This window comes from Ochotona curzoniae, unplaced genomic scaffold (assembly GCF_017591425.1).
Source record: "Ochotona curzoniae isolate NIBS_2020 unplaced genomic scaffold, NIBS_Ocur_1.0 contig_1, whole genome shotgun sequence".
NCBI classification, from domain to species: Eukaryota; Metazoa; Chordata; class Mammalia; order Lagomorpha; family Ochotonidae; genus Ochotona; species Ochotona curzoniae.
Window position 1 is genome coordinate 37,322,538 of NW_024464918.1, and position 27,853 is coordinate 37,350,390.

Consider the following 27,853-nt stretch of genomic DNA (forward strand, 5'->3'; position numbering starts at 1 on the left):
ATCTGTGATTGTCCGCCTTGTCTCTGTTTATGCCGTCCTGCTGTCTTGCTTGTTTTTGGGTGTAACAGCCAGTTACCTATAACATGCACTTTTTTGGGTAACCAGCTTCTGGATATACTACTTCCACCATATTTCTAATTCATCTACTTCTGCTTTTCTCATTGTATACATCCATTCCTGGTATTTCCCTTAAGTTTATTTTGTTGTTATTTCTTTTCTTGCGTTGGTTGCTTTACTTTTATTCTTGTAATTTTGTTAATTTTTAGAGAGTATTGATTCTGATATTTCATCCTGGATATTATAATTTAAGAAAGATTATTTATTTATTTTCAAGGCAAAGTATTAGAGAGATCTTACATCCTCAGGTTCACTTCCCAAATGACCAAAATAGCCAGGTGTCAGCAGACCAAAACCAGGAACTAGGAACTCCCTGCAGATCTTCTACATAGGTGACAGGGGCCCAAGGCCTTGAGCCATTATCTCCTGCCTTCCCAAGTGCATTGAAAGGGAGCTAGGTTGGAAGTAGAGCAGGTGGGACTCAAGATAGATGCCCACATGAGATGCTGGTGTTGCAAGTAGCAGTTAAACATGTTCAATTGCGATGCTGGCCACCATCAGATATTATTTTTTCAATATTAGCATCTATTTAGATTTGAGTGACAGGATCCAAGGACTTGGACTTTCAGGTGCATTAGCACAAATCTGGGTTACAGGTGGATCAACAGGGGCACACACCAGTGTTCATAACAGATGTTGGCACCATAGGCTTAACCTGTTGCATCGCAATGCCAGCTCTGAGTCAAAAACTTTTTAAAAAAGATTTTCTTGCTTTTATGTCAGCTTTCTATTTTATAAGAGTGTTTCTAATTTTTGCAATTGATTGAGATTTTCTTTGTAGAGCGGTATGTTCAGTTTCTGTATTTGGTGGATATTTTAGAAGTTGCATTCTCAATTTTTATTGAGTAGAGATATATTCATATATATTCATATATTCATTCATTCATTCCATTGTACTCCTTTCTCCCTTGTTTTGTTACTGTTTTTATTTCTAGGTCAGAGAGACAGAAGAAGAACGTCCATCAACTAGTTCACTTCCCAAGTACCTGCTGAGAGCTGCAGGTTTTGATTTCTTGAGCTGAGAATCCAGTCCAGGTCTTCACATAGGTGGCAGGAACCCAGTTACTTTTTGAGTCATTCCCAGTGCTTCCCCGGGTATGAATTTGCAAGAAGCTGGAACAAGGAACTGGAGCCAAGGATGAAACATAGACACTCAGATGTGAAATGTGGGTGTCTAGAAAAGTCTTAACTGCTAAGCCAAATGCCCTCTCTTTCCCTTATTTTAAGTCATGATGCAGGTTTTTTGTTGTTTCTCTTGTGAGTTCTATAATTCCTACAGTTTTATGCAAGATATTTAGTTCTGTTTTCTTGGACAGCATTTGTGGTCACCTTATCAGCAATATCCAGTTTATACTTGTACTTCATTCTATATCCCTCACTGTTTAATTACAGCGGTTCCAGTGTTTATGTGTTGTACATTTAAATATACTTGTATTTCTAATCCTTGATCTTTCAACTTTGCCATCTACCTTCTGTGTTTCTTTCTCTCTTTTAGCCCCTTTGGTAGTTGATTCCATTTGCATTCCATTTTGCAGCTGTCATTCCCGCAATTGTTTTTCATGTACTCCTAGAGGTGAATGGATTTATTGTTCACTATAAGTACCTTTAGTATAGTTACTCCATTCATCTCTTAGTTAATTAGAGTTTGCTCTTTACTAGTTCCCTCAAAAGTAAGAATGGGTATCACACCCCACTTTTCCTAAATGTTTGTTGCATTTAATTTTTAGCAGTGTTTTAGCTAGGCTTAAAATTCTTTGTTTTCACTTTAATTTCCTGAAGGCTTAGTAGGTATTACTCTGCTGACATAGTCTTGACTGTTGGCATGTGGAAGTTTAAAGTCAGCAGATTCTTGCTCACCCTTTAAGTGCGTTTGTCTTTAGGACTAGATGCCGTAACGGATTTTGACATCACTTACTCCCCTCTGATGTGTCAACATGATTGAATTCTTACAGCATTGAGATTTAAGTTTTTTGTTTCTGGAAACTTTTGTTGAATTGTAGCTCTAGGTTTTTTGGCCGTTTTTGCTCTCTGTAGTTTTAGCGATTTCCTTTGACTTAGATCTTCATTGTGTCCCCTTTTGTACTTATTGTACTTATTGTCTTCAAATTCTGCTGATGTCTTGTTGATTTCTACTCGATTCTGAACATTTCCTCGATCCTGTTCTGTAAGTTGTTTACTGGGTTGATAGTAATGTTTTGCCTTGAACTGTTTCTAGCTTGCTTCCATGGAATGATTTCTGAAAGCTTGACTTCTTAGGTACATAAAAGTTTTTTTTTTTTTTAATATTTATTTATGTGGAAGCTTGAGTTATAGAGAAGGAGGGAGGTAGGGAGAGACAGAACTTTGTTTTGCTGGTGCACTCCCTGAATGGCTTCAGCAGCTGCACCAGGCTGAAGCCAAGAGCCTCCAGGAACTCTGCCCTAGTGTCCCATGTCGGTGTCAGGAGGTGCTGCTTTCCCTACTTCAGCAGGGAGCTGGGTCAGAAGTGGAGCAACCGGGACATGAAATGGTGCTGATGCAGCTCTGGGAACCCATTGCACCCTAACACTGGCCCTGCCTCTGCAAGGGCTTTCTTTAGTCTGCAACTGGAATTCTAGCAAGCACATAGTCAGGGCCGTAAGTAACTGTTTACAGAAAGACAGGACAGATGCCGCTCACCATCTGCTAGGTCAGCCAGTTGGCCCCATTGCTTCTTCATACTTTTCCAGATAATCAGAATCCCCTTTGAAGTTTTGCTGTTTCCCTTTCATCTGTGTTCCTTGCAGTGGTTCTTTTACTTTAATTTGAATGTGTATTGTTGTGGATGTTTTTAATTTGTAGATTTAAAAATAAATATTTTGAGGATTATCTGGTTCCATTAAATGGAAGGAGGATTATGGAATTGTCTGTGCTCTCCGAGCAGATTGACTGTTCTTTTCCCTAGGGAACAATTAGGAATGAATCCTGTGTCCATGATTTGTGATATTTTGTTCAACGTGAATATTATGTGACATTTGGAGAAAAATACACAAAACTGAGGCATATTCAGATTTGGATTGTCCTCAGGTCTGTGCATCTTAGTGGATTGTGCATGGGTGTGATAGATGCCTTTTTTTTTTGGATGCTGTGCCTCCAGCTGAGGGTTTTCCCCTGAAAGTCTTCTCTCTGTAACAAATGACAAAAGTAACAAAAGTAACAAAAGTCCTGGGGGGGGGCAGTGATTCTGCTGCTGTGCTTATAGCGGTCAGAGATGGGAGCAGCTCTCGTGTTCAGGTCTTCCCCTTGTTCCGTTTGACTCTTGGGAAGCTTGGGAAGCGTTTAGGTGCAGCTTTGGACTTGTGGGTTGCCATGTGAGACGATGCTGTGACCATAGGGCTGAAGAACCTGGGCAGTGATGTGCCCACAGAAGCTTTTGCAGTGGAGAAGCTGTTTTCTCCCAGGCTGTATGCATCAGGGTGTTACCTGTGTGTTTGAGTTGTGTGTGTGGCAGGGGTGTTCTTTCTACTCCTGAGATGCAGGCATAGGGAAGGGCGATTCTGAAAGAAAGCATGTGGAGGCTTAGAGCCTCACAGTTGAGAGATAGTGTCCCAGCCCTCATAGTGTCCTTTAAGTGCCACCCTGTGCCACTTGGCACGTGCCACCGTGACCTCTGATTCTGTGCCAGGCTCCTGCAGACGCACCTTTCTTGTTTCGATTAGAATGGTTATGTGAACTGTTTAGTGTTCCTCCTGTTTGCTGAGACAAAAATGCAGGCTCAGAGTGGAGTTACATGGCACCGTTGGCAGAGGCAGGGCTTGAATGCATGGCTCCTATTCCCAGGGCCCCGCTGTGATTACTGCGAGCCAGTCATGATGATGAGTCTGCACGGTGCTGCTGACCAAGCCGAGTCCTTGCGATCTCACCACACGTCGCTGAAGGCGCTGACTCAGTGGTCAGGTAGCCAAGGCGGATTTCCACGTCCCACCTGTCCCTCTCACTACAGGGGGAGAAGGCCTGGGAGGGTGAATGTTGGCCTTTTCCACAGATAATTCCATGGATGGTTACATGTATTTTGTCCCTTTTTCCTAACAGGAAACACCTTGAGGCCTTTGATGTCAAAATGGAAATCTTTATCCCAAAACCACTTGGCCTAGATGCAATGAGCGATGCGGAAGTAGTTTTAGGGGCACCTCCCCCGTTTCCCGTGTGGACTAGGAAGTGCTCTCTAATAACAGCTGGTGACTCAAAAAGTGTAGCCCAGCTAACATCGTGCTGCTTTTTCTAGGGGGAGTGTCCATGGTGGGGCTGGCTGAGCGTCCATGATGTTGCCCTGGCATGCTGTTGTAGCTTTATCGCTGGTGTACCGCTGCCCTCTCAGGCCAGGGAGGAACACTAAACAGTTCACATAACCAATCTTTGCCTGCCGGACACAAGACGCACACTCCCCCGTTGGCAGCTTACCCTCATCCAGATGGGAGAGCAAGAAGAAAAAAATTTAAAAATTTTAACATTTATCCTCTGCTTAACAGGATCCTGCTTTCCCGTTCCCCTCGGGGCTGCACTCGGAGCCTGGGCTGGGTTGGCATCCCCTTGTCTTCAGTCCGACGCAGTGTTTCTGTCATTTGTTACTTCTGCTGAGCAGAGCAGAGGTAACGAGGAGACCCCAAGCAGGCAGGCAGTGCTCTGTGTTCTGCTTTGGGTGGCCTTGCATCTGGAGAGGCAGGCTGGGGAGATGCCTGTTCTGGCCAGGGCGTATGGTCAGGGTGCATTCACAGACCTCCACCTTACTCCCCTGGCTGATGCCCCAGCCAGCAGCCCAGTCCCCGAGAGCAGCAGGAGCAAGGCTGCAGGCAGAGTGGCTCCTGGCTTTGGGGCTGCCGGGTGGTGAGGCCACTGGGCTGAGGGGAAATTATTCCTGTGCTGTCAAGGATAGAGTCTTGTCCTGAGGACAGTTAAAGAGCCCAGACAGGTCACTGGGTGAGACCAATTTCCTGGTTTGTTTATTTGAGCCCAAGTGTTCTTCCCGGCAGAGCAACAGGTCACAGCCCTGCTACATGGTTGCTGGGCCCCGCAGCGAGCAGTGCTGTGCTGGTGGAGGCTCCTGGCTGCCCCCAGCACATGACCCTGGCTGTGGTGGGATTGCCCTGCCAGCCTTGGCAGGCACATTGCCAGTAATCACTCCTGACTTGCTCTGATGCAGGCATTTGGCTTCATGACCCGCGTCGCCCTGCAAGCGGAGAAGATGAACCATCACCCGGAGTGGTTCAACGTGTACAACAAGGTAACTGCATGGTGTGCTTCTGGGGCCCTCTCAAGTATGGGGATTAAGAAGCTTCTTTCTCCCTTGTTGGGTGGCACAGCTTGGTGTCACCATGTTAAGAGCCCGCCCTTTACTGTTTCTCTTCTGTAAGTGACAGATTGGAGGTCTGCTGCCGAGCGTGGTGTGGCAGCTCTTCATCTCCGTGCCGGTCTCCCGCTGGAGGTGATGGGCAGAGTAGAGCCAAGAGAGGCTCTCCAGGGAGGCAAGCGTTTCAGGTGTACAGGCCCACTTTAAGGGAGGCTGTGGAAGGAAGGGAAGCACATCAGATCGGTGTGGCCTTATGTGTTCGGGGGAGACCTGAGCCCCCCTTGATGCTGCTGCTCTGTGGAGCCCCCTTTCATCCCCACGCCCCTGAGGTTCTTCTCTTGGAAGTACGAGTGGATGTTATTGGCATGATTTGGAGCAGCTTGATACCAGTGAGCTTTGCTTTCCTGCCTGGTGCAGAGTTTTCATTTAGTTGATTTGTCAAGATAGAGCACTTTGTCCCTTGCTGCATTTCCCACCCCCTTATTTGGAAATGTGCTTTTCTAATTTTCTAGCATTGTGGTACCATGTTTGATAGTTTAATTTTTCCTAGTGAATTAAAAGAGTTGGTGTCATTAAAGTGGTAGGTGTTAAAATGGACTCTGAATCTCCAGCCCCCCCCCAATATTTTCTCCAAGACAGGAGTTGAGGTCCAGGCAGCTGAGTTGTCTCTCGTAGGAGAGGGACCTTTTTGTCCCTGGACAGCTGCTGGGCCTGGCCTGAAGCCAGCAGTGCCTTCGCAGTTGGCTGGGTTTTGGTAGTGCTGTGTCTGTTAACTTACAATGTCTTATTTTCTGATGTGTTTAGTCCTCTCATGTCATAGATACAAATATTGCATAGTAGGCTCATTTCTGACCCACACGACGAGCAGAGTGCAGCCTGACCCATGTTTCAGCACCTTAAACATGGCCTTCTCTTCTCTCAGGTCCAGATAACGCTCAGCTCGCATGACTGCGGCGGACTTACCCAGAGAGACGTGAAGCTGGCCAAGTTCATCGACAAAGCAGCCACTTCTGCCTCTGTGTGATTCCTTCCAGAATGCATGTAAAGTCTTGGGCATATCTTAGCTGTCGTGTAGTTGAGAGGCAATTTTACATGGATTGATTAAACTGTAAACTTAGAACCTCTGTATGACATTTGTTAAGATCAGCGCTGAAGTGTAAAACTCAACTGTGAAGCATTTCTCACCCTATCTAATCCCTTACAGGAGATGCTGTAACCCAAGAGGTTTGGGAAATACCGAAAAGTGGCATCCTATAAGATAAGAAGTGCTATAAGGATGCGTTCACAGGCTTTATAACCCAGACATTCACGATACAAATGAGCTCTGTTGCAGAACAGTGGTGAGGTGGAAAAAGAATCAAGAGCCCTGCAGGTGGTGGTTTTTTAACTTTATATACAACAATTCTTGTGAAGCCAAGGTTCAAACTGTAGCTGATGATTCTGCTTAAGTAATTAATGAGGTGACATAAGTCACTGATGTCGGATGAGCTCTTGTGGCTTACTTTTCTGACAGGGAACTGAAGCGGCAGACGTGTGTCTCACCCCTGGCTTCTTGGAGATAAGGTGGCGCTACGAGGACTGAATGTCCCAGGGACCAGTTCAGCGATGAGGGGAGGAACTGCCTGCTGTTGCATTCAGTGTTTAAATGTTGTGACCCCCAACCCCCAGCCAGAGGGTTTGCAGCTTCAGGATTCCACAGGGGTGTCCTTGGGATGCACTCCCTTCAGGAGCCTTTAGAGTCACCCTGTTGCCACCAGCCCCAGCTCGGGCCTGAGAGCCCATGTGGAAGCATCACACAGTGGCTGTGCTCGCAGAAGCCAGAGCCTGGCTGGCTCTGCTGCCAGGAGAGGCTGGTGTGGACAGCTGGTGTCAAGGTCTGTGTGAGCAGGGGCCAGGCAGAAGAGGCCACCGGCTGAAGGGCACAGAGCCCTGATGCTAGCACTTCTACTTCTAGCAATTTTTTTTTTTTTGTTTGGTCAAAGGAAAAGGCAAAGCTGTGTGGTATTAGACTCTCTTTGTCTGTTACAAATCTTACCAAAGCGTTTGAGTTCAGTGCTTTGGATTTTTCAGATGAATATTTTAGGCATGAGCAAATTGGAACCTACTGCAAAGTACAGCAGGTGATATACTGAGCCCTTCCATGCTCATCGCCTGGGTGCTTGTGTATAGTAACTGCCAGCATGGCTGGTGCTGTTGTTCCACATAATTCCCCTTTTTATTTTCCTTGCTAAAGTGTTTCGAAGCAAACCCCAGGTGGTATGTCATCTTAAGTAAGCTGCTAAGAAGCACAATCATTTTCCTGTGTAAGACGCCGTGCCATTATCACACCTAACAAAATAAACCGTGAGTTTTTGGTACCACCTGGCACGCTTAACCAGATTGCCCTGCAGGTCAAGAACATGTCTGGGCAGTGATATTGTTCTCAGCAGGCTTCCTAGCCAGTTATGGTGTATCCTCACGCCTTCTGTGCAGAGGAGCCGGATTCCCATAACCCATACCTGACTTGGAAGAGTACCAGGGATGCTCATCCTGTGGGATGCTCTCCCTTCTGCGGGGGTTCAGTGGCTCCCTCCTGTTGTCATGTCATGTGTTGCTGCTCTACCCGAGTGAAATCCTTCCTCCCAGTGTTAAATGGTCTTAGCAGTTAGACCTGACAGCCTCGTTGGCAGGCGTATCACATGTAAATGGCAGAAAAAGCAGGATGTGGCTCCTCAGCCAGGCAGAGGCGCTGGACACATGATTTCACATCCATGAAGGGTGTGGCATATGCTGGGACCTGGACCTCACTGCAGGTTGAAGATGGCGTATTACAAGCCTGTGATAGATTCTAATGGAAGGAATCCTACTTGCTCGGAGTAACTAATCGTTCACGTTAATAGAGACGCTGTCCACGTTGAAGCCCCAGGGCCTCGTCTGTTCCAGATGTTCAAGTGATGACAGTGCTTTCTCTCGGGGTGGGGTGGGAAGCAGCCTTTCTCCATTTTCTTCCATAGTGATCGGCAGGACAGAGAAGAATGAAGCACACACCACTGAGGCCTCTCTACATGACCTCCCCCTGTGACAGATGGTCTGCGTTGGGCAGCTTCCTTTGCGTAGTAAAGTTAGCACACGTTCTGAAATCTTGGTGGCTTTCTGGCATTGGTGGGATATAGGAAATAAAGCATGGTTCTTCACAGTTAGAAAGCAACAGCATGTGTGCCATATTTGACACAATCTGACCTCCAGCAGTGCTGAACGTTTGGACTACTGGTGTTATGATGGAGCCTCTGGGTGTGTGGTGTTCTGCAGCATTCCAAAATGCATCTGAACTCTGAAACTCTCTGTTGTACAATTTCCTGTGAGCCCTCAAGAACCATGCCAGGGTTTGGCTGTAATGCAGAAGCTCCACTCTCCATACCAGTGACGTGGGACTGGTGAAGAAGTGCCTGGCCACAAGACCACCACACACCATACCTGCTGCCTGCTGTCTCTCTGGTCTGTGCAGGTAGAGTGGTTGCTTCTGCTGCAAGGACAGGAGATGTAGCCCTTTTGGTGTCTCTTTCGGGCTTCCTGTGTTGTTCACTGTCACCAGAAGAGACAGATGATTCCAGTCGACCCTGGATTGGCCAACACCTGGTTCCTGTCCACTCACCCGGCTGGAGTTCGTCCTTAGAAGGCACGTCTTGGTCAGGGACTTCTGTGGTGGTCCTCCTTCAGCCTGCCATCATCATAGAATAATGCCCTAGGTTTCTTACTGTCTGTTTCTCCCTGAAAGTGTGTTTTGGCATTGAAAGTAGGCAATTCCAGATGTGTGCAGCTGGGCTTCCCAGGGATGTCACGCCTCCAGGCACAGCCACGATGCCATGTGTGAGTCTGCACAACACACCATCATTCAGGACCTTCTGTGTGCTCCAGGCATGGGCCAGGTGCGGCTTGAGGTGGAGAACTGGTTCAAGGCTCTTTTGGGGCAGCTGTGGTGGGAGGCTGCCTTGGGGACATGGGCAGGAGGTTCCAAAACAGCAGGTGCTGTGAGAGCAGAGGTGGCAGCAAGAGTCAAAGCTACTCTCTGAGGGACAGAGCGGAGTGGGAGGATGTGGCTGCTGTGAGTCCTGGGGTGTTAAAGTGGTTCTGAGAGCTTTGCTGTTGATGAAATGGGGAAGACAGATACATCCGATGTTCTGTCCCCACTCAGTGCATCCTGAGTTGCCTGCCAGGGTGTCCTCCTATGAGGAGTGGTCTTGTAGAATACAAGGAACAGGGGGACCTGGAGTGGCTGCCTACCCCTCATAGCCCAAGCATGTGGGTATGCAGGACATCAACCAGGTCAGCTCTGGGCTGCCCAACCCTGTCTCTCCTGATTTGCCTTGAAATCCATGTTAGGAGGAAAGTGAGAAAATAACAAAAGCACAACAAAGGATTAATAAAATTTATAAGTTTTATAATTTTATTTAAACTATTTTAAAGATTTACTTATTTAAAGTTTTTTTTTTATTGTGAAAGGTTTACAGAGAGAAAGAGAGACAGGAAGATCTTTCTGTCCACTGGTTCACTCCCCAAGTGGCCACAACACCCAGCTGAGCTGATCTGAAGTCAGGAGCCATGCGAGTGCAGGTTCCCAAGGTTTTGGGCCATCCTCGACTACTTTCTCAGGGAAAGCAGGGAGCTGGATGCAAAGTGGAGCTGGCCAGGTATGAACCGATGTTCATATGGGATGCCAGCACATGCAAGGTGGGGACTTCAGTCGCTAGGCTACTGTGCCGGACCCTGAAAGATTTATTTTATTTTTGAAGGAGTGAGAGAGAGAGATATCGAGAGATCGAGATCTACCTGCTGGTTCACTTCCCAAATGGTTGCACTGACCAAGGCTGGATCAGGTCAAAAGCAAGAGCCAGGAGTTTCTTCCAGGTGTTTCATGCGGGTACAGGGGCACAAGGCTTTAAGCTATCCTCTTCTTTCCCAGGTGCATTAGCAAGGAGCTGGATTGGAAGTAGAGCAGCTCGGACTTGAACTCTCATCCATATGGGTTGCTCGCATTGAAGGCAGTGGCTTAACCCCACAATGCCACAGTGCTGACCTTAATTACGTGAATGAAGTCTCCTTGTTGCTCTTATGCCAAAGGGTCTCCATCCTTTACGCCCTGCCTTAATGCTGTTTCAGTGGCGCCTCATGAGTTTCCCTGCCATCTCCCCGGTTGTGCAGTGCAGGGCCAACATGGAGTGTTGCATCTGCTCTCTTTGGAGGAGAGGCAGGCCAGTCACCTCCTGGAATGGCTGGGAGTGACCTCATAAAGCCAGGATTCCCATCCCAGGTTCCTGTGCACTGCGTCTCGGAACCCAGTCACACAGGGAACCTCTAAGCAGAGTTTCTCCTGGGAGATAAAAACAAACAGACCCAGACAGCTGGGAAAATGGTGCGAGTCTCTCAGCAGCTCGATAGCTCTCAGTTGCGAGTTGTTCCCAGCTCGCTGTTGGACACTGCATCAGTGGCGCTTTATGCACAGTTCAAGAAATATAAGTAAATATTTCTGTTTTCTCGCTTACAAAGAAACGTGCCTGTGGCAGTCTCGGCTCCTGTCCGTGCCGTCTGCCCACCGGTCTCTGACCGCTGTTACCTGGTTTGGTTCAATCTTGTCCTTCTCTGTTGGTTACTGTGTTTGAAGATTTAAGAGTAATTTTGTTGTTAATAGACCTCAGATCATGAAGACTACATATTTTGTCTTTTTGGCTTATAAATATATGTTTTAGATTTTATTGCAGTGAGATTATATTCATTTGTTAAATGTATTGGGAAAAATAACACATACCCCACGAAAAATGGCAAGGCAGGGATAGATAAAAATCAGAAAAAGGATCATCTGTAAATTGGCCAGCTGTAGGTGGGCATGGTGACATTCTGGCCTATTTTCTGCTGATTTTTCTTTCCATTTTTGCATAGACAGGATGATTTTCAACAGAATTAAAAAAAAAAAACTCCATTTATTTATTTGAGAGAGTTACAGCGGGAGAAATCATTCACTGGTTCACTCTGCAAATGGCTGCAGTGGTCATCACCGTGCTGGTTGGAACCGGGAGCTTCCTCTGGGTCTCCCATGAGGGTAGCAGGGAGCTGGGTCAGAAGCAGCCGGGACTCACCAACACCCAGACGGAATGCTGGTTTCGCCAGTGGAGGCTTACCTGGCTTTGCCCCTGAGCAGAGAATCTCGTGTTTTGTTCTGTGTTTTCCTCGCTGGTGGGTCATAAGCTAAGTGATGGAATAATGTACAGGAAGATATTATTTTCTGTGTTTTAGGACCTGGACATGCCACGGTTTACTTAGGCAGTTCCTTCTGTTAGACATTCATGTGGTTTTTCAAGCTCCTGCTGGTGGTTATGGGGTTCCTCTCTCTGGCCATCTTCCCTGCATTGTGGGTTGGGTGCTCTCAAGGAGGGAGAGGCTGTGAGGGATTCTCCTGCTGTTCCGTTACCCGATGAGAGCTGCCCCATGCTAAGAGGGACCATGGCCAGAATGACAAATTGGTTTGCCTGTCCCCAGATTAATACACTTGTGTGTTTGGGGGATGTTTATCAACAATTTGTGTTTCTTCATTGAATTGATTGTGTGGCTTCTCTCTCTCAATCATTGGCTCGTAAGCTTTTGTGTGAGTGATCATTTGGGATCAGCTTTTCCTCCTGATTGGACAGCATTTGATCTAGCTCACAGCGTGTTCCCAGTGCTAGCACCACCCAGGGCGCAGTAGCCACTCAGTGAGGTTTTGTTGACCAAGTACATGTGGAGGCTGCTGCATTTTTTTTTTTTTTAAGATTTATTTTTATTATTTTTTCATTGGAAAGGCGGATATACAGAGAGGAGAGACAGAGAGGAAGATCTTCCGTCCGATGATTCACTCCCCAAGTGAGCGCAACGGGCCGATGCTATGCCGATCCGAAGCCAGGAGCCTCTTCCGGGTCTCCCACGCGGGTGCAGGGTCCCAAAGCTTTGGGCCGTCCTCGACTGCTTTCCCAGGCCACAGGCAGGGAGCTGGAAGGGAAGTGGGGCTGCCGGGATTAGAACCGGCGCCCATATGGGATCCCGGGCGTGCAAGGCGAGGACTTTAACCACTTGCGCCACCGCGCTGGGCCCGGCTGCTGCATTTTGCTTGAGGAGTGGTGGCTGTCTTTTCCTTCCCCTCCAGAGGTACAGCAAGATGGGACTGCATCACGAGAGCGCAGAGGGTCGATGTTGACTGTGCATCTATTCCAGTGGCCACTCATTCACTTTTCTTTTTAAAATAAGAGGTTTATTTTCTTGAGTTACAGGCAGAGAAAGATTTTCCATCCACTGGTTCATTCTCCAAATGGTTGCAATGGCTAGAGCTGGAGCCAAAACCAGAGTGGGTCAATCTAAAACCAGGAGCCAGGAGCTTCGTCGGGTTCTCCCATGTGGGTGCGGGAGTCCAAGAACTTGGGCCAACTTCCACTGCCTTTCCAGGCACATGAACAGGGACCTGCATCAGAGATGGAGCAGCTGGCACCCCTGTGAGTGGCACAGGGCAGAGGATTATTTTGCTACATCACAGCACTGGCCATGCTGATCCCTGTTTCTTTCTTTTCTTTTTTGTTTTATTTTTAAAAATTATTTATTTTACTTGCAAGCAAGGGAGAAACAGATCTTCCAACCACTGGTTCCTTTATCAAATGGCTGCTGTAGCCAGTGCTGGGCTATTCTGAAGTTAGGAACCAGGAACTTCTTCAGGGTCTCCCACATTAGGTATAGTGTCCACAAGGCTCGATCTGTTCTCTGATGCTTTCCCAGGTCACAAGCAGTGAGCTGAATCAGAAGTGGAGCTGCTGGAATGCTAACTGGTGCCCATATGGGGATGTTGGCACCACAGGTGGAGGTCTATCTGGCTATACTACCACGTCAGCCCTGTGCTGATCCATGTTTCATTGTAGGTTTATAAGTATGCTCAGGCCTAAAGTCCTCGCCTTGCATGTGCTGAGATCCCACGTGGGTGCTGGCCCGTGTCCCATGGCCCCCTTTCTCATTCAGCTCCCTGCTTGTCACTTGGGAAAGCTAGTCGAGTATGGGCCCAAAGTCTGGAAGACCTGGAAGCAGCTCCAGGCTCTTGGCTTCAGATAAGCTCAGCTCCAGCTGTTGTGGCCACTTGGAGCGAATCAGCAGATGGAACATTTTCCTTCCTCTTTGTAGATCTGACTTTTCAATGAAAATAAATAAATCTTTTAAAAAAAGTATGCTTATCCTTGAACAATACAAGTGTTAACTGCATGATCCACTTTTGTGAGCATTTTCTGTTTTGAAAATTATGACAAGTTGAGAAAACTTGCAGAATAATTACATAGCCTAGAAATAGCTAAACAGATTTATATTGTGAGTACATAATATCTATGTGTATAGCAAATAACCTCACCAAAATTCTGCTGTGAAATGTGGGGTCCATCCGTAATGCTCTTTGCAGTTGGGACAAATGGAAGCAAATGTAATCACACATGTCACCTGTACCACCTGCCAGTCTGCTGCGGTCACCCATGACCACCTCCTTTGACCAGTGCAGAGTTGTCCATGGCACCTTGACGGGGTGGATGGTCAGGTTCTCTAGTCCCAGTGCTCCTGACATAGAGGATAGCCATGTATGTAAATCTGTATTCATGGGGGATGGAAAAGCAGACCCTGAACCCTGGTGCTGACCTCCTGCGGGGCTCTGCTGCATGGTAACCCCCCTCTTCCTCACCTTTCCGCCAGGAGGAAAGATCGTCAGTGTCGCGCGTTTGTGCAGAAAATCGTGACCAGCCAACTCTTCAAGATCATTATGATCAGCACTGTGTCGCTGAATGCCTTTTTCATGGTCCTGTGGACCAGTTACAAAATACGCTATCAACTTTTCAGAGTATTTGAGGTAAGCAGAAGGTATAGGCCTCATGTCTTGTTGGCAAACCTGTTGCATTTTTAAGGCTTTTGTTTCCAGATTTTTTTTTTTTAAGAAAAGATGCTTAGGACTTAAAGAAACAAACAAAAAATCATACACTAAAATCTGGGAAGATTGTGACTGGAGCAATGGTGGTAGCATGTTTTTTAAAATTATCATAATAATAAAAAAAATTGGAAGAGATGGAGAGGGGGAGAATGGGGAAGAGAGACTGACAGACATCTTCCTCATGCACTAGTTCATGCTGCAGATGCCTGCAACAGTTGGGACTGGACCAGCAGGCAGAATCCAGGAGCCAGAAACTCCAGGGTCTCCTATGCAAGTGGCAGTAACTGGCTATTTCAGTTTTCCCTTGCTTCTTTGTTGGTGCAGAACTAAGACAGAAACCCAGTAGGCACTCACAGTTAGGGTCTGGGCATCTCACAGTGGCTTAACTCCTGTACCAAATGCCTACCCTGAGACATTTAGTTGAAGTTTTTCTCAAGATTTATGTATTTATTTGAAAGAATTACAGGAAGAGAGAGAGAGTAAGTGAGAGAAAGATATTTTATCTGCTAGTTCACTTCCCAGTGGTCACAAAGGTCAGTACTGGGCTGGGCCAGCAAAGGCAGGAGCCAGGAGTTTATATGAGTCTTACCGTGTGAGTTTAGGAGCCCGAGCATGGGGCCATCCTACTCTGCTTTCCTGGGTGCACCAGCAGGGAGCTGTATTGAAAGTGGACCAGCCAGGACTTGAATCCATGCCCATAAAGGATGCCCGTGTCGCAGGTGGTGACCTAACTCACTGGGAGGATGCTGGGGGAGCGGCTCAGGTCGTTAAATACGTCTAGGTTCCTGGTTTCTGCCTGGCCTAGCCCTGGCAGCTGCAGTGGACTGTTGGGGAGTGAACTAATAGATGAAGATCTTTTTGTTTCTCTAACTCTGTTTTTACAATAAATAGCTAGCTCTCTCTCTCTCTCTCTCTCTCCTCTCTCTCTCCTCTCTCTCTCTGTGGTGTATAGAGAATGGGTAGAGTAAGCAACTAAATAATGAAACCGAAACCCCCTGGTACTATGTCAGAAGGGTACAGGAGATGGCTTGAAAAGGCTCCTTCTGGCCAAAAGTGGGATAATTTAAATTACAATAAAGATAATAGTTACTATAGCTTGAGATTCACCAAATAATCTCTGAGATTATAATGATTAAAAATACATTATAAACCTGGGGCTAGTGTTTTGGTGCAGCAGATAAAGCAACTACGTGCTCCCATATGGATGCTGTTTGGGTTCTGGCTACTCCACTTCTGATCCAGCCCCCTGCTAGTGAGCCTGAGAGAGCAGAAAAAAGGTGGCCTCAGTGTGTGGGTCCCTGCACTCGTGCAGCAGACCTGGGTGGAGTTCTCTGTTCCTGGTTTTGGATTGGCTTATCTCTAACCATCATGACCATTTGGGGAGTAAACCAGGGAATGTAAGACCTCGCTTTGTCTCTCTCTCTCTGGAAATATTTCAAACAAATAGATAAAGCTTTAAGAAAACAAACTAGCCACACACAGAGAGTGGTAAGGAACCAGGTTTTTTTTTTTTTATCTTGAAAGCTACAGAATTAAGGAAAAGAATCACAGTTTACTGAATTAACTGGCTGAGCATATAGCTGAAGAGGTAAAACATTACCAAGTCTGGGTTTGCTACCTGGCTCGTGCTCCTGACTTGTTTCCTGTTAAAGCAGACCCTGGTGAGGAGTGGGGATGACTCTGGTGATTTGAGTTGCTGCCTCCCACATGGGTGACGCGAGTTGAGTTCCCAGCGTCTGTCTGGCTAAGGCCCCTGGTCTTGCCTGGTGCTATAGTGGGCATTTGGGAAGTGAGCTAATGGATTGGCATACTCTCTGTGTCTCTGTACAACAAGTAAATAAATAATTTAAAAACAACTAAGGGAAATAGAAAATATGAATAAATAAGTAGAAACAATTTAGAAGAGACAAATAGAAATTGAGTGAAGTGCAGTGGAATAATTGAAATGAAAAAAATTCACCGAAAGACCTCAACAGCTTACTTAAGCTGACAGAAGAAAGAATTGAGGAATAGGAAAACAGGTCTCAAAATTCAGATTTCCAGTCTGAGACAGAATAAATAAAAATGAACAGAGATCTGTGGAACATTAGCAGCAGACAAACATGAATGTGATAGGAATCTCAGGAGGAGAGAAGAGAAAGAGAAAATCAATGAAGACATACTGGATCGAGATTTTCTAAATTTGGTCAAAGACATTAATGTGCACGTGCAAGTAGATCAACAAACTCCAAATAGGGGAAAGTCAGGAACGCACACCTGGACACGCCATAATCAAGCTGGTGAGAGACAATGAGAGGTAGGAATTGAGAGCATCCGCGGATAAGCCAAGGAAGAATCCCCAGCAGGAGTGTTGGCTTGGGCCACCATGATGCCGAGGGCATGGACTGTCATACTCAAAATGCTAAAAGGGAAGGGCTGTCCATCAAGAGCTGTGTATCCAGGAAAAAACTGCTTCCAAGATCCAAGGAGGTGGACGTCCGGCACGGCACTCTGGGTGCTGCCTGGGGGCAGTGTTGGGCCCTCGCACGTCGGAGTGCCTGGAGTTTGAGCCTCGCTGATACGCACCCTGGGAGGCAGTAGATGATGACTCAGATAGGTCCCTGCCGGCCATGTGGGAGACCTGGATTGAGTCCCTGGCTTTTGGCATTAGCCTGGCCCAAAACTGGCCATTGGGGGGCATTTGGTAGAGAGTAAGCCAGTAGAGAGATGGGAAATGTTTCTCTATTTCTTTACTGGTTTCTCTGACTTTCAAATAAAATTTAAAAGCAAGAAAAAGAGGGCCCGGTGTGATAGCCTAGTGGCAAAAGTCCTTGCCTTGCACACACTGGGATCCCATAGGGTGCCGGTTCTAATCCTGGTAGCCCCACTTCCCATCCAACTCCCTGCTTGTGACCTGGGAAAGCAGTTGAGGACAGCCTAAAGCCTTGGAACCCTGTATCCACATGGGAGAAACAGAAGAGGCTCCAGGCTCCTGGCTCCTGGTTGGCTCAGCTTCAGCCGTTGCGGTCACTTGGGGAGTGAATTAACGGATGGAAGATCTTCCTCTCTGTGTCTCCTCTTGTCTGTATATCTGACTTCGCATCAAAAATAAATCTTAAAAAAAAAAACAAGAAAAAGAATTGATATCCATGCAAATGGCAGGAACAGATGGCTTTGTCTGTCCAGGAGCCTGCATCCCTCCAAGGGCTTTCATCAAGAGACACCTTAAGACCATCAGACTTTTGGGAAATAGCCGAAGATTGACAGCAGTGAGATGAACACTGACTTATTGGAGAGGTGACTTACAAGAGGTAGGAGAGCTTTGTAACAGTTTAGCTCACTCTTGCCCCATTTCCCAGCATGGTGGCAGTGCTGGAGCCTGCGCATGCAGTCCCTGTGTGGGGATGCTGGTGGCTGGTTCCACAGACAGTGGGCAGACTTTGTTGGCTTGGTCTCTTCTGACTTGAAGAACTTGGAACTTTCTCAGGGTAGAAAGGGGGTTTGTGCAGATGGCATTTTGAGCCAACAGGGAAGGGCACACCCCTGCCACTGGGGGCAGGAACGTCTCAGAAAAGCCTCTTAAATAAAAATGAATAAATGTTTGTTTGAAAGGATGTTCTGTCATAACAAAATAACCGTTTCCCTCAAAATACAAGAACAATAAAAACACAGAAATCAGGGCCTGGTGCAATGGCTCAATGGCTAAATCCTTACCTTGCAAATATCAGGATCCCAAATAGGTGCTGGTTCAACTCCTGGGTGCTCCACTGCCCATCCAGCTCCCTGCTTATGGCCTGGAAAAGCAGTAGAGATGGGCCTAAAGCCTTGGGACCCTGCACCCACGTGGGAGGCCTGGAAGAAGCTGGCTCCTAGCTTTAGATCAGTTTAGCTTCAGGTGTTGTGGCCAATTGAGGAATGAACTAGCAGAAGATCTGTCTGTTTCTTTCCATAAATCTTATCTGTCTTGCCAATAAAAATTTAAAAAATCTTTTAAAAATACAGTAATCAAACAATTAAAATAAATGGAAAAATCCACATGATTATCTCAATTGATGCAAAACAAAAACCAGTTGATAAAATCCAGTACCCTGCCAAGATTAAAAAGAATCTAAAAGACATGCTAGCAAACAAACTCTAGGAATGGAAGGGAAGTTTATTCATTTGATGAATGACAGTTATGAAAGAAGGGGAAACCCTACAGATGACATCATACTCAAAGGTAGAAGACTGACAGAATCAGGAACACAACGGAAATGCCTGCATTTGCTACTGTTTGACGCTGTCCTGTAAATTCTAACCACAATCATTAGTTGAGGGGGAACAAAAAGGCATGCCAATTGGAAAGGAAGAAGTAAGATAATTTCTGTTTGCAGATAAATTGATCTTAAATGCACAAGGTCTCAAAGTATTCTACCGATTCACACGCAAAGACACTGCTAGACCCATTAAGCAGACTGAGCACAGCTGCAAGGAGGACCAATACAGGACCAATAGAAACATCAGTTGTATTTTGATGTACTGGGAATGAACAATCTAAAGGGGAAATTGTGAAAATTCCATTTACAATTGCATCCCAAAAGAATGCAGTACACAGGGATAATTTAATGAAAGATGTGAATACTGAAAACTACAGCATATTGCTGAAGTAAGGCCTGAATACATGGCTACTGGTGTTTTTTTTTCCAAGGATTTCAAGCCATAATCTTGAGAAGGCAGTGCTCCCCAGAGTGATCTCTACTGTCATTCAGTCCCTGTCAAAATCCCAAGAGCCCCTGTGCTCCTTCTGTACCCCTCTCCCTTCTTTACAAAAAATGGAAAGCAGATTCACAAGTTTGTATGAATGTATAAGCGACCCCAAGCAACAGAAACAGTATTTAAAATTCAGAACAAGCTGAAGTACTTGTACTTATTAACTTCAAAACTTACCACAAGGATAGTTATCAAGGTAGTATAGTACTGGCATAAAGTTAGGCATATAGACCAGTAGACTCAAATTAGAAGGTGGAAATAGAACTGAATTGTTCTTTTTAAAACGTCAGTGCGACAATTTTAGTATTTCTTCCTCGTTAACAACATTTGAAAGAAAGTGTGTTCCCATCCGCTGGCTCATTCTCCCAAAGGCCCACGGTAGCTGGGATTGGGCGGCATCAAATCTGGAAGATAGGAAGTCAGTCTAGGACTTTCACACGAGGAAAAAGGGCCCAGTGAGTTGAGACCTCACTCTTGCCTACCAGGTTGACATTATTAGCAGGGAGCTGGAGCCAGGCATGAACTTTGGACACTCCCAGATGGGACAGTGTCTTTACCACTGGACTAAGTAACACCTCTCAATAGATTTTTTTTTTTTTAAATTAACTGTGTGAAGACAATTCAATGGGGGAAATAATCTCTTCAGGAATAGTGTTGGGACAGACTGGTAGCCACAGGCAAAAGATGAAGCTGGAGCTCTGTATATCATATACACATGAACTAGAACTGCAGTAGCAAGCTATGTATAGGAGTAAAGTTAGAAGAAGTAAGAGGCAAGACTCCAAGACCTTGAATTTGGTTATTGATTCTTAGGCATGACAAGGCAACGGCAAAAAATAGATAAATTTGACTTCATCAAAATTAAATTCATTTGTGCATCCAAAAACACTATCAAGAGAGTGAAAAGAAAATAGAATGAAAAAAATTTGCTAGCCATATATCTGGCAAGAAATTGATATCAAGGATATATGAGGAACTCCCACAAGTTAATGACTAGCAGTCATCAGAGGACAGAAGACATGAGCAGACAGCTCTGCAGACAAGACATCATAGATAGCTGGTAAGAGCTAGTCCACACGACTAGTCCTTGGGGAAATGCACTTCAAAACCACAATGAGGTATGATTACATTACACCCATTATGATGGCTAGTACAAGCAAAAGAAAACAAATGGAAAATGGCAAGTGTTCCTGTTAGCCCTCGTGCACTATTTGGGAATGTAAAATGATACAACCACTGTGGAAAACAGTTTGGCGGTTCCTTAAAGATTTAAATATCGAATTACCAGATCATCCAGGTGCTTCTGCATGTGTATCCAAAGGAATGATAAATGGACAGTTAGGTACTTGTACATCCACGTCCATGGCTGCCTTAGTCACAATACACAGAAGGGACGAATATCCCAAATGCCCACCAGATGAATGGAATAATTAACTTGGACACATGTGCATGATGGAGTATCAGCTTCTAAAAGAAATGGAGCTCTGCCATTCTGGCAGAATGCATGAATGCACCTTGAAAACATCACGTTAAGGGCACGGAACGATAGTCTAGTGGCTAAAGACCTCACCTGGAATGCACCAGGATCCCATATGGGTGCAGGTTCTAATCCCACCGGCCCCACTTCCCGTCCAGCTCCCTGCTTGTGGTGGGAAAGCAGTCAAGGATGGCCCAAAAGCCTTGGGACCCTTCACCCACAAGGGAGACCTGGAAGAAGCTATTGGCTCCTGGCTTCGGATCAGTGTAGCTCTGGCCATCACGGTCGCTTGGGGAGTGAATCAACTGACAGTAGATCTTCCTCTCTGTATATCTGCTTTTCCAATAAGAATAAATAAATAAGGAGAATTTGAAAAAAGTTTGGCTCATAAAGTATTAAAGTAGAAAAAGATTCTTCAGAAAGAGATGACTATAGTTAAGTAACTTTAAGTACAGATGATTAGGTCAATAGAGTAAGTGTAAGCTGATTTTTGGATAGTCGTCCGTATTCCTTCAGTTTGCGTATTTGAGTTGGTTGGCAGATTCTTGGGATCTTCTGTTGGGAAACCTTGAGTTCAGGTTGCCTGGTGCGTTGTGCTGGTGAACGCTGTGTGTGTGTGTGTGTGTGTGTGTGTGTGTTGGGGGATCCTTCGGTCTGTTAATCTTTCCTGAGCCCCATTTGTCAGTCCTCAACCCAGGCTTAGGCCTGTGGGCTGGGGGAGGCCTGGGGAGGGAATGGGCTCTCTGGGTGGTTTGTCTGAGTCTCTTGCTCAGGAAGGTGACTTAGGAGCACTGCCCTCCCACAGCTGGTTGGGTCGATCAGGCAGGAAGAGAGCCAGAACCATCAGGCCCTGCCGCTTAGTCTGACCCTCCCACCCTTGGCCCTCCTCAGATCTCAGAGGTCATCTTTGTGTCCATCTATGCCTCCGAGTTCTCTATGAAGGTCTATGTGGACCCTATCGACTACTGGAGGGATGGCTACAATCTGCTGGATGTGGCCATCATCATCATCATCTTCATCCCCCACATCCTCCGAAAGGTCAAGGACAAGCACTACCCCTACTTCAACATTGCTGATGGGATACAGTCCCTGCGCATCCTCAAGCTCATCACCTACAGCCGGGGCATCCGGGTGAGTGCTGCCTCAGCGTGGGAGGGAAGGCTAGGGCAGGGGTGGAGGGTGGCATCTGCCCAGCATTCCCTGGAGGGGAGAGGAAGTTCTCCCACCGTTTCCCAGTTCAGGACCCCTGCTGGGTGGCAGGTGCCCGCTGTCATTGCATTTCTTCTCAGCAGTTTTCAGGAAAGTATTATGAGCTCTATTTCTCAGATGAAGAAATGGAGGTCTGAGGTCACTGAGCTGTGGAGTGGCAAAGCTGGGTTAGACAGGCATGCCTGAGTCCAGAGGTGTCTGGGCTCTCCCTGTGTCCCTTACTGTGTGCTGTGGACCCTGTACACTCCACTTCCAGGGGTCTGTGTATGCGAGTGAGCAGGCAGGAGCAGGGGCAGCCCTCTTTGTCCAGGTGTTGGGCATCCAGGGAGTGACCCCAGGGTTCCTGCAGATAAGGAAGCACAGGGATGAGGAGGGCAATGGGTGATCCCTGAAGATGCCACTGATGCCCAAGATGCGAACAGAATGGTGAAGGCAAGGAGCTGGCACGGCTGGATGCCCCAGAGGATGTGGAGACATAGATCTCATGGTGTTTCTGTTGTTAAGCTGAGCCTGGATCCCAAATAGGGTCCCCAGGGCTCCCCAGTTACCGTGGCTGTGGTCTTGGGGAGGCCAAAGTGGTGAGTCTCAGTCACACAACCCTTGTAGCTGCTGGCTGGCGGAGCTGAAGCTGCTGGGGGCATGATTACATATCTGTGCCAGTTTACCTGCCCCTCCCTTTATTAAAGGTCTATTTTATTGGTTTGAAAGGCAGAGTCACAGAGGGAGGGATGGTGAGATCTTCCAACCTTATTGGTTCACTCCCCAAATAGCTTTAATGGCCAAGCCTGGGTCAGACCAAAGCCAGGACCCAGGAACTTCTTCAGGGTCTTCCACATAGGTGCAGAGGCCCAAGCACTTGTGCCCATTCTGCTGCTCTCCCAGGTGCATTAGCAAGGAGCTGGATGGGAAGTGGAGAGACTATAGGACTCAATCTGGTGCCCATATGGGACGCTGTGCTGTAGATGGCAGCCCCGCTGTTTGTCTTGATTGAAGTCTAGAGAAGCCTTTGAGGATTGGCAGTCTGGGTGCCCAGATGGACTCCCTGGTCCCTCCTAGGTTCCCAGATGGTGCCCTGCTTAAGTGCAGAGATGTGCGTTTGGCCCCTATAAACCTGTGTCACCAGGAGGAAGTTCCTTTCTGCACAACAAAGCAGAGGTCCATGGAGCTCCCATGATTCAGCCCTTCAGAGGCTGGGCTGGCCTGAGTGCCATGCCCCTTCCTGCCCACTTCTGCTTCCTCTTCCTCAGCAGGTCCACTGGGCTGTCCTTTCTGCCTGGCTCAGAATACCCTGCAAACCGCAGGCCAGGGAAGGCTGAACTGAGCACTAGGACTTGCTCCTCCAGAGTCAGGGAAGGTAAAACCAGATGCCCCCAGGTGCCTCCAAAGCCCAAGATTTCTGGGAAGGAGCCATCCTAGTGGCTGTCTCGTGGGCTTTGATTACCTCTTTTCTCTTCCTGGGCCTGCACTGTTGGCGTTGTGCCTGGGCTTTGCTCAGAAGAACCACAGCCAAGCCCAGCTCCTATAGAGTGGGCATGGGCTGGGGGCTCTCTCCAGGATGCTTGGCTGTGACCTTGAGTGGTGCTAGACTATGGGCCTGGTCCAGCAGGACTACTACATCCCCCCACTGGCCAACTGACTCTGCACCTGCCTCAGACTCAGCCCCTCTCCTGACTTGGGCAACCCACTCTGCAGTGGTTCCTGAAAGTCTGTCTCTCTGGCTCTTGGGAAGGATGTCCTGTGTCTGCCCAGCTGGGAGGGAGGCAGTTGTTGGACCTCTCAGCTCCTGTGATCTGTGCTGGGGAGGTGGGAGGCACTAGCCAATGCCCGCCACGGGCAGCTGCCTTAGCAGTCCAAGGCTGCGTGTGTTGGAGTGGGCAGTGGAGTGTGGAGCTGAGACATGCCTATTCCACAAGGTGAAGACTGAGGCCCTAAGAAGGGATAGGGAGCCCCTTCCTCTGCACTACTCCATGTCCCCTCCTAGGGCTAGCTTCTGGTTAGGAGGCAGGTGGATGTCAGACAACGGTCAACCACACATGGACTGATGTAGCCACATGTCCCCTGACTTACTGGCTACCAGTTCAGGGGCTGCATGAGCCAGGTATCCTGGCCTGAGCCTCCACACCTGCCTTACAGACCCTCATCACAGCCGTGGGGCAGACTGTGTACACCGTAGCCTCCGTACTCACACTGCTATTCGTCCTCATGTACATCTTTGCCATCCTTGGCTTCTGCCTGTTTGGTGCTACGGAGAAAGGCGACCAGAGCAACTGGGGGAACCTGGCCGTGGCGTTCTTCACCCTCTTCAGCTTGGCCACGGTACTGTATTCGGTTGTGTGGTGGTGGTGGTGGTTGGGGGCAGGGCTTTAAGAAGGACCCACATAGGTGATGAGAGTGAGTGGACACTCCAGGCTGGAGCTGAGAGGCTTCCAGTGGACAGCCCTGGACAAGTGTCTGCCTACACATGCATGACCCCTTGGAGCATTGCCACATGTAGTGCAGGGTCATAGAGTTCCCAAAGGCAAGCCCACTGAGATTAGTTCACAGGTGAGCCCCACGGCCCCCTGCCTTCTGGGAATGGGCAGGCACAAACCACTCAGACCCCGTCAGGCTCTGCAAAGTGTTGGTTCTTTTCAGAGGTGGGCCTGACCAGAGGAAATGTCTTTCCAGGAAGATCCGGATTAGAAACCCATGGCTGGCATGTTCCCTGGCGATCCCGCCCCCTTCTACTGTCCTCCCCTCCACACGCATAGGCTGGGGCAGGGCAGGAAGTGCCCTGGAGGAATTAAAGAGGAGGCCCATCTGTCTTACTGGCCTTGACATTGACCTCTGCTTGCCCGAGCAGGTTGATGGCTGGACAAACCTGCAGGAGCAGCTGGACAAACGGAATTTCTCACTGAGCCGGGGGTTCACCATCACCTTCATCCTGCTTGCCTCCTTCATCTTCCTCAGCATGTTTGTAGGTGTGATGATCATGCACACTGAGGTGAGACTGCCCCAGCGGGCACGGGGTTCACCAAATGTGGGTGAGGTTTCCTGCTAAATTGGGGTGGAGGTGGCAGAAGGGTCCTTTCCTTGCCCAGCCTGACTTTTCTTGCTGAGCAAGTATCTCTGGCTGGCCTCATAACAGTGTTTCACGGGCACAGAGGCCCAGGGGGGGTGGCCCCGCTGCTGAGGGGCAGGAGGGAGTCTTGTGGCCCCAGCCTGGCTAGAGCCTGCCCCAGCCTCTGGCATGTGGCTCCAGGACTCCATCAAAAAGTTTGAGCGAGAACTGATGCTGGAGCGGCATGTGACACTGATGGAGGAGAAGCAGGTGATCCTAAAGCGACAACAGGAGGAGGTCAGCCAGCTGATGCACAGGCAGGTGGGTGACGGCTGCATGCAGGTGGGCAGAGAAGAGGATGGGCGGGGAGCAGGGAATGTCTGGCTTTGGGGCCCGTGTGGAGAGCTGCTGGCCTTAGGTGAGGTCAGTTTGTTCCCTAGACTTATCACAGCCTGGCTTCACTCCTTGTGCTTTGGGGTTTCTAAGCCTCCGTAGGCATTGGGAATGGTGCCTGCAGGGTCTGCATGCCACTGAGGATGCCAATGCTGAGGCACTGTTAGGGGTCACCCCCACTGGGCTTTCTCCTGTTTTTGACCCCAGTACAAGGAATGCAAGAACCTGGGCCTGCCCAACACAGGGCCTCTCTTCATTGTCAGTTCCCTGAGTGTCTGGCTGAACTGCAGGAGCTGTGCCGGGTACCTCCTCTGGTCTGCCAGGCCTATCCTACCCATTCCCCATTCCTCAGGCCTTTCTCTGAGGTAGGGTCCTTTACCTGTCCTGACCGTGTCCAGGGTTTGTCCAGGACAGCAGTGAGTGACTGCTGAACTGCATGTATTCCCATGTCTGAGCTGGTGGCTCAGGTACCATCTTGGTCATGAGCTACCCAGATGTAGCCTGAGCCCGTGGTCCCTGGGCAATCATTCCTGCTCAATTCAGTCTTACCTGCTTCCCTCCTTAGAGAAACGTGGACTACAAAAGCTTCAGTGAGCTGGTGGAAAACTTCAAGAAGACACTGCGGCACACAGACCCCATGGTGCTGGACGACTTTGGCACGAGTCTGCCCTTCATTGATGTCTACCTGTTCACTCTAGACAACCAGGATGCCACGATCAACAAGTCAGTCCCAGCCCTGGCCCGTGCTGGTCCTCGGGGCTTCCATGAGATGGAGGCTGTGTTGGAGGGGCTCTGGGAGGATGAGGGAGTGATGAGTGATGTGCAGGGTGGCAGGTATAGCCAAGTCCATCTGGAGGCTGCAAGGCTTGACTTGTGCACTGGGGTGGTCGCTGGGATGGGGTGGTCCTTGCCTCTCCAGGCTGCTTCTTGCTCACTCCTTATTGGTGGATGGAGAGAAGAGTGTGGGCCCAGACCAGGAGCTGAGGCTCCTGCCTGGCATCTGCCACTGCTTTGCTCTGTGACTCAGCGAGTCCCTCCCCCTTTGCCATCTGCCACACAAGGGGCTGCTCAACAGTCTGGTGAAAACATTCATGTGCAACTGATGTTGTGCAGCAAGTTAGCCTGCTGCTTGCAACATTGGCGTCACAGCTGTTCTCCTTCCAGCCCCAGCTCTCTGCCACTGTGCCTGGGAGGATAGCAGAAGATGGCCCAAGTGCTCGGGCTTCTGCCACCCACTCAGGGAGAACCAGACAGAGTTCCATACTCCTGGCTTTCTTTATTCCCAGTTTTAGCCTATATTAGCCCAGGCAATTGATCCATCTAGGGAGTAAACCAGCTTATGGAAGCCTTCTCTCTTAATCTTGCTCCCCTTTCTCACCTCTGCCTTTCAAATAAATAAATCTTAGTGGTTGGCATTGGGGCATAACAGGTAAAGCCATTGCCTGTGACACTGGCATCCCATACAGGTGATTCTAGTCCCAGCTGCGTCACTTCTGATCCAGCTCCCTGATAATGTGCCTGGGAAAGTATCAGAAGATGGTCCAAGTGTTGGAGCCCCTGCACCCATGTAGAAGACCTAAGAAAGCCCCTGGCTCCTGGTTCCTAGCTTTGGCCTGGCCCAGCCCTGGCCACTGCGGCCATTTGGGCAGTGAACCATCAAGTTAAAGATGTCTCCTTCTGAGTCCTCCCACCCCATCTGTAACTTTCTCTTAAGCATTTAAATGGGTAAATAAATAGATCTTTTTAAAAAATGCATATGAAACCCTGTGCTCAGACTGGACTGGGGACTGTGGCCTGTCATGACCAAGTAGGAAGAAAATGAGCTCCCAGCACTGGGCCACGGGCACTAAGGAGCCATCGTAGGCCCCTGAACAAGGGACAGGCCTGGTTAACTCACTTCTTGGTAAACAGAGAAACTAACATGGAGGATCAGAGAAAGCTCGTTGGGCTCACAAAGTGCGACAGGTGCTGACCGGCTCCTACAATGCAGTACCCCTCTCAGGGCCTGGGAATTGACCTGACCCATTAAGATGAGATGACTTACGGGGCCCCAGCCTGCCATGGCCCTGAGACCTTGCCTTTCTCCAGACCCATGTGGGTCAGGTGTGGTAACTGTGAATGTGTAGGGGTGCGGTGGGCGGGGTCCAGGTGGCATAGAACCTGTCACACTCTCAGATGTCCTTCCTCCATTTGCAGGCTTCAGGGACTGTACTATGAGATCGTGCACGTGCTGGGCTTAATGCTTGAAGAACAGCCTGGGATGGCGCAGTCCTCACGAAAGGCCCATAAGAAATAACACATGTGGGCCCCCCAGCCTGGAGGATCATTGGGCTGAGCCACAGCCGATTAAACACAGCTTCCTAGCCGGACCCTGAAGACATGTGCCATCCTTGGGAACTGGGCCTGGGTAGGTGACTGTGAAGTCTGACTCCTCCCAAGGACACAGCTGATCTAGGGACTGGGGAATGGGCTGGGAAGGGGGAGAGGCCTGGGTCCTAGGTGCTATGAAGCAGCCTCAGGCGGTGGCCACAAGGGTGCCACAGGGGAAGGTAAGCCATCTTCAGGGTACAAGAAGATGGCTTTTTCAGCATGGAGAACTAGAAGGAGGCAGCATGTGCCCAGGGCTGGCCCAAC

At 48.3% G+C, this 27,853-nt stretch overlaps 2 protein-coding genes across 6 annotated transcripts in view; both read left to right on the plus strand.

Moving 5' to 3' along the window:
- Positions 1–9,823, plus strand: part of PCBD2 (pterin-4 alpha-carbinolamine dehydratase 2) — a 42,980-nt gene extending 33,157 nt beyond the window's left edge. For 3 of the 4 annotated variants that reach the window (XM_040972047.1, XM_040972026.1, XM_040972040.1), the window contains 2 exons: positions 5,276–5,356; positions 6,345–8,108. In XM_040972047.1, the coding sequence (XP_040827981.1) occupies positions 5,276–5,356; positions 6,345–6,446 (183 nt within the window). In that variant the 3' untranslated portion in view covers positions 6,447–8,108. Of the gene's footprint in view, positions 1–5,275; positions 5,357–6,344; positions 8,109–8,415 lie in introns of those variants that run through there. The other variant, XM_040972032.1, reaches the window with a different exon arrangement.
- Positions 9,824–10,584: 761 nt separating this feature from the next.
- On the plus strand, positions 10,585–27,621 carry CATSPER3 (cation channel sperm associated 3). 2 transcript variants are annotated; one of them, XM_040976602.1, is made up of 8 exons: positions 10,590–10,915; positions 14,141–14,294; positions 21,469–21,708; positions 23,920–24,102; positions 24,629–24,769; positions 25,028–25,147; positions 25,785–25,942; positions 27,416–27,621. In XM_040976602.1, the coding sequence occupies exons 1-8, from the start codon at positions 10,809–10,811 to the stop codon at positions 27,513–27,515; spliced, it is 1,203 nt and encodes a 400-aa protein (XP_040832536.1). In that variant the 5' UTR covers positions 10,590–10,808; the 3' UTR covers positions 27,516–27,621. The 2 variants fall into 2 exon arrangements, with proteins under 2 accessions (XP_040832544.1, XP_040832536.1); XM_040976610.1 differs by lacking the exon at positions 23,920–24,102 and having other exon boundaries at positions 10,585–10,915.
- The last annotated feature ends 232 nt before the right edge of the window (positions 27,622–27,853 follow it).

Excerpts from the sequence above, each read along its gene's own strand:
- CATSPER3 (XM_040976602.1), top strand. The coding sequence starts at position 10,809 with ATGGTGCGAGTCTCTCAGCAGCTCGATAGCTCTCAGTTGCGAGTTGTT. Across the intron at positions 10,916-14,140 it reads GCACAGTTCAAGAAATATAA|GAGGAAAGATCGTCAGTGTC; the intron begins GTAAATATTTCT and ends CCTTTCCGCCAG. Across the intron at positions 24,770-25,027 it reads TGATGATCATGCACACTGAG|GACTCCATCAAAAAGTTTGA; the intron begins GTGAGACTGCCC and ends ATGTGGCTCCAG.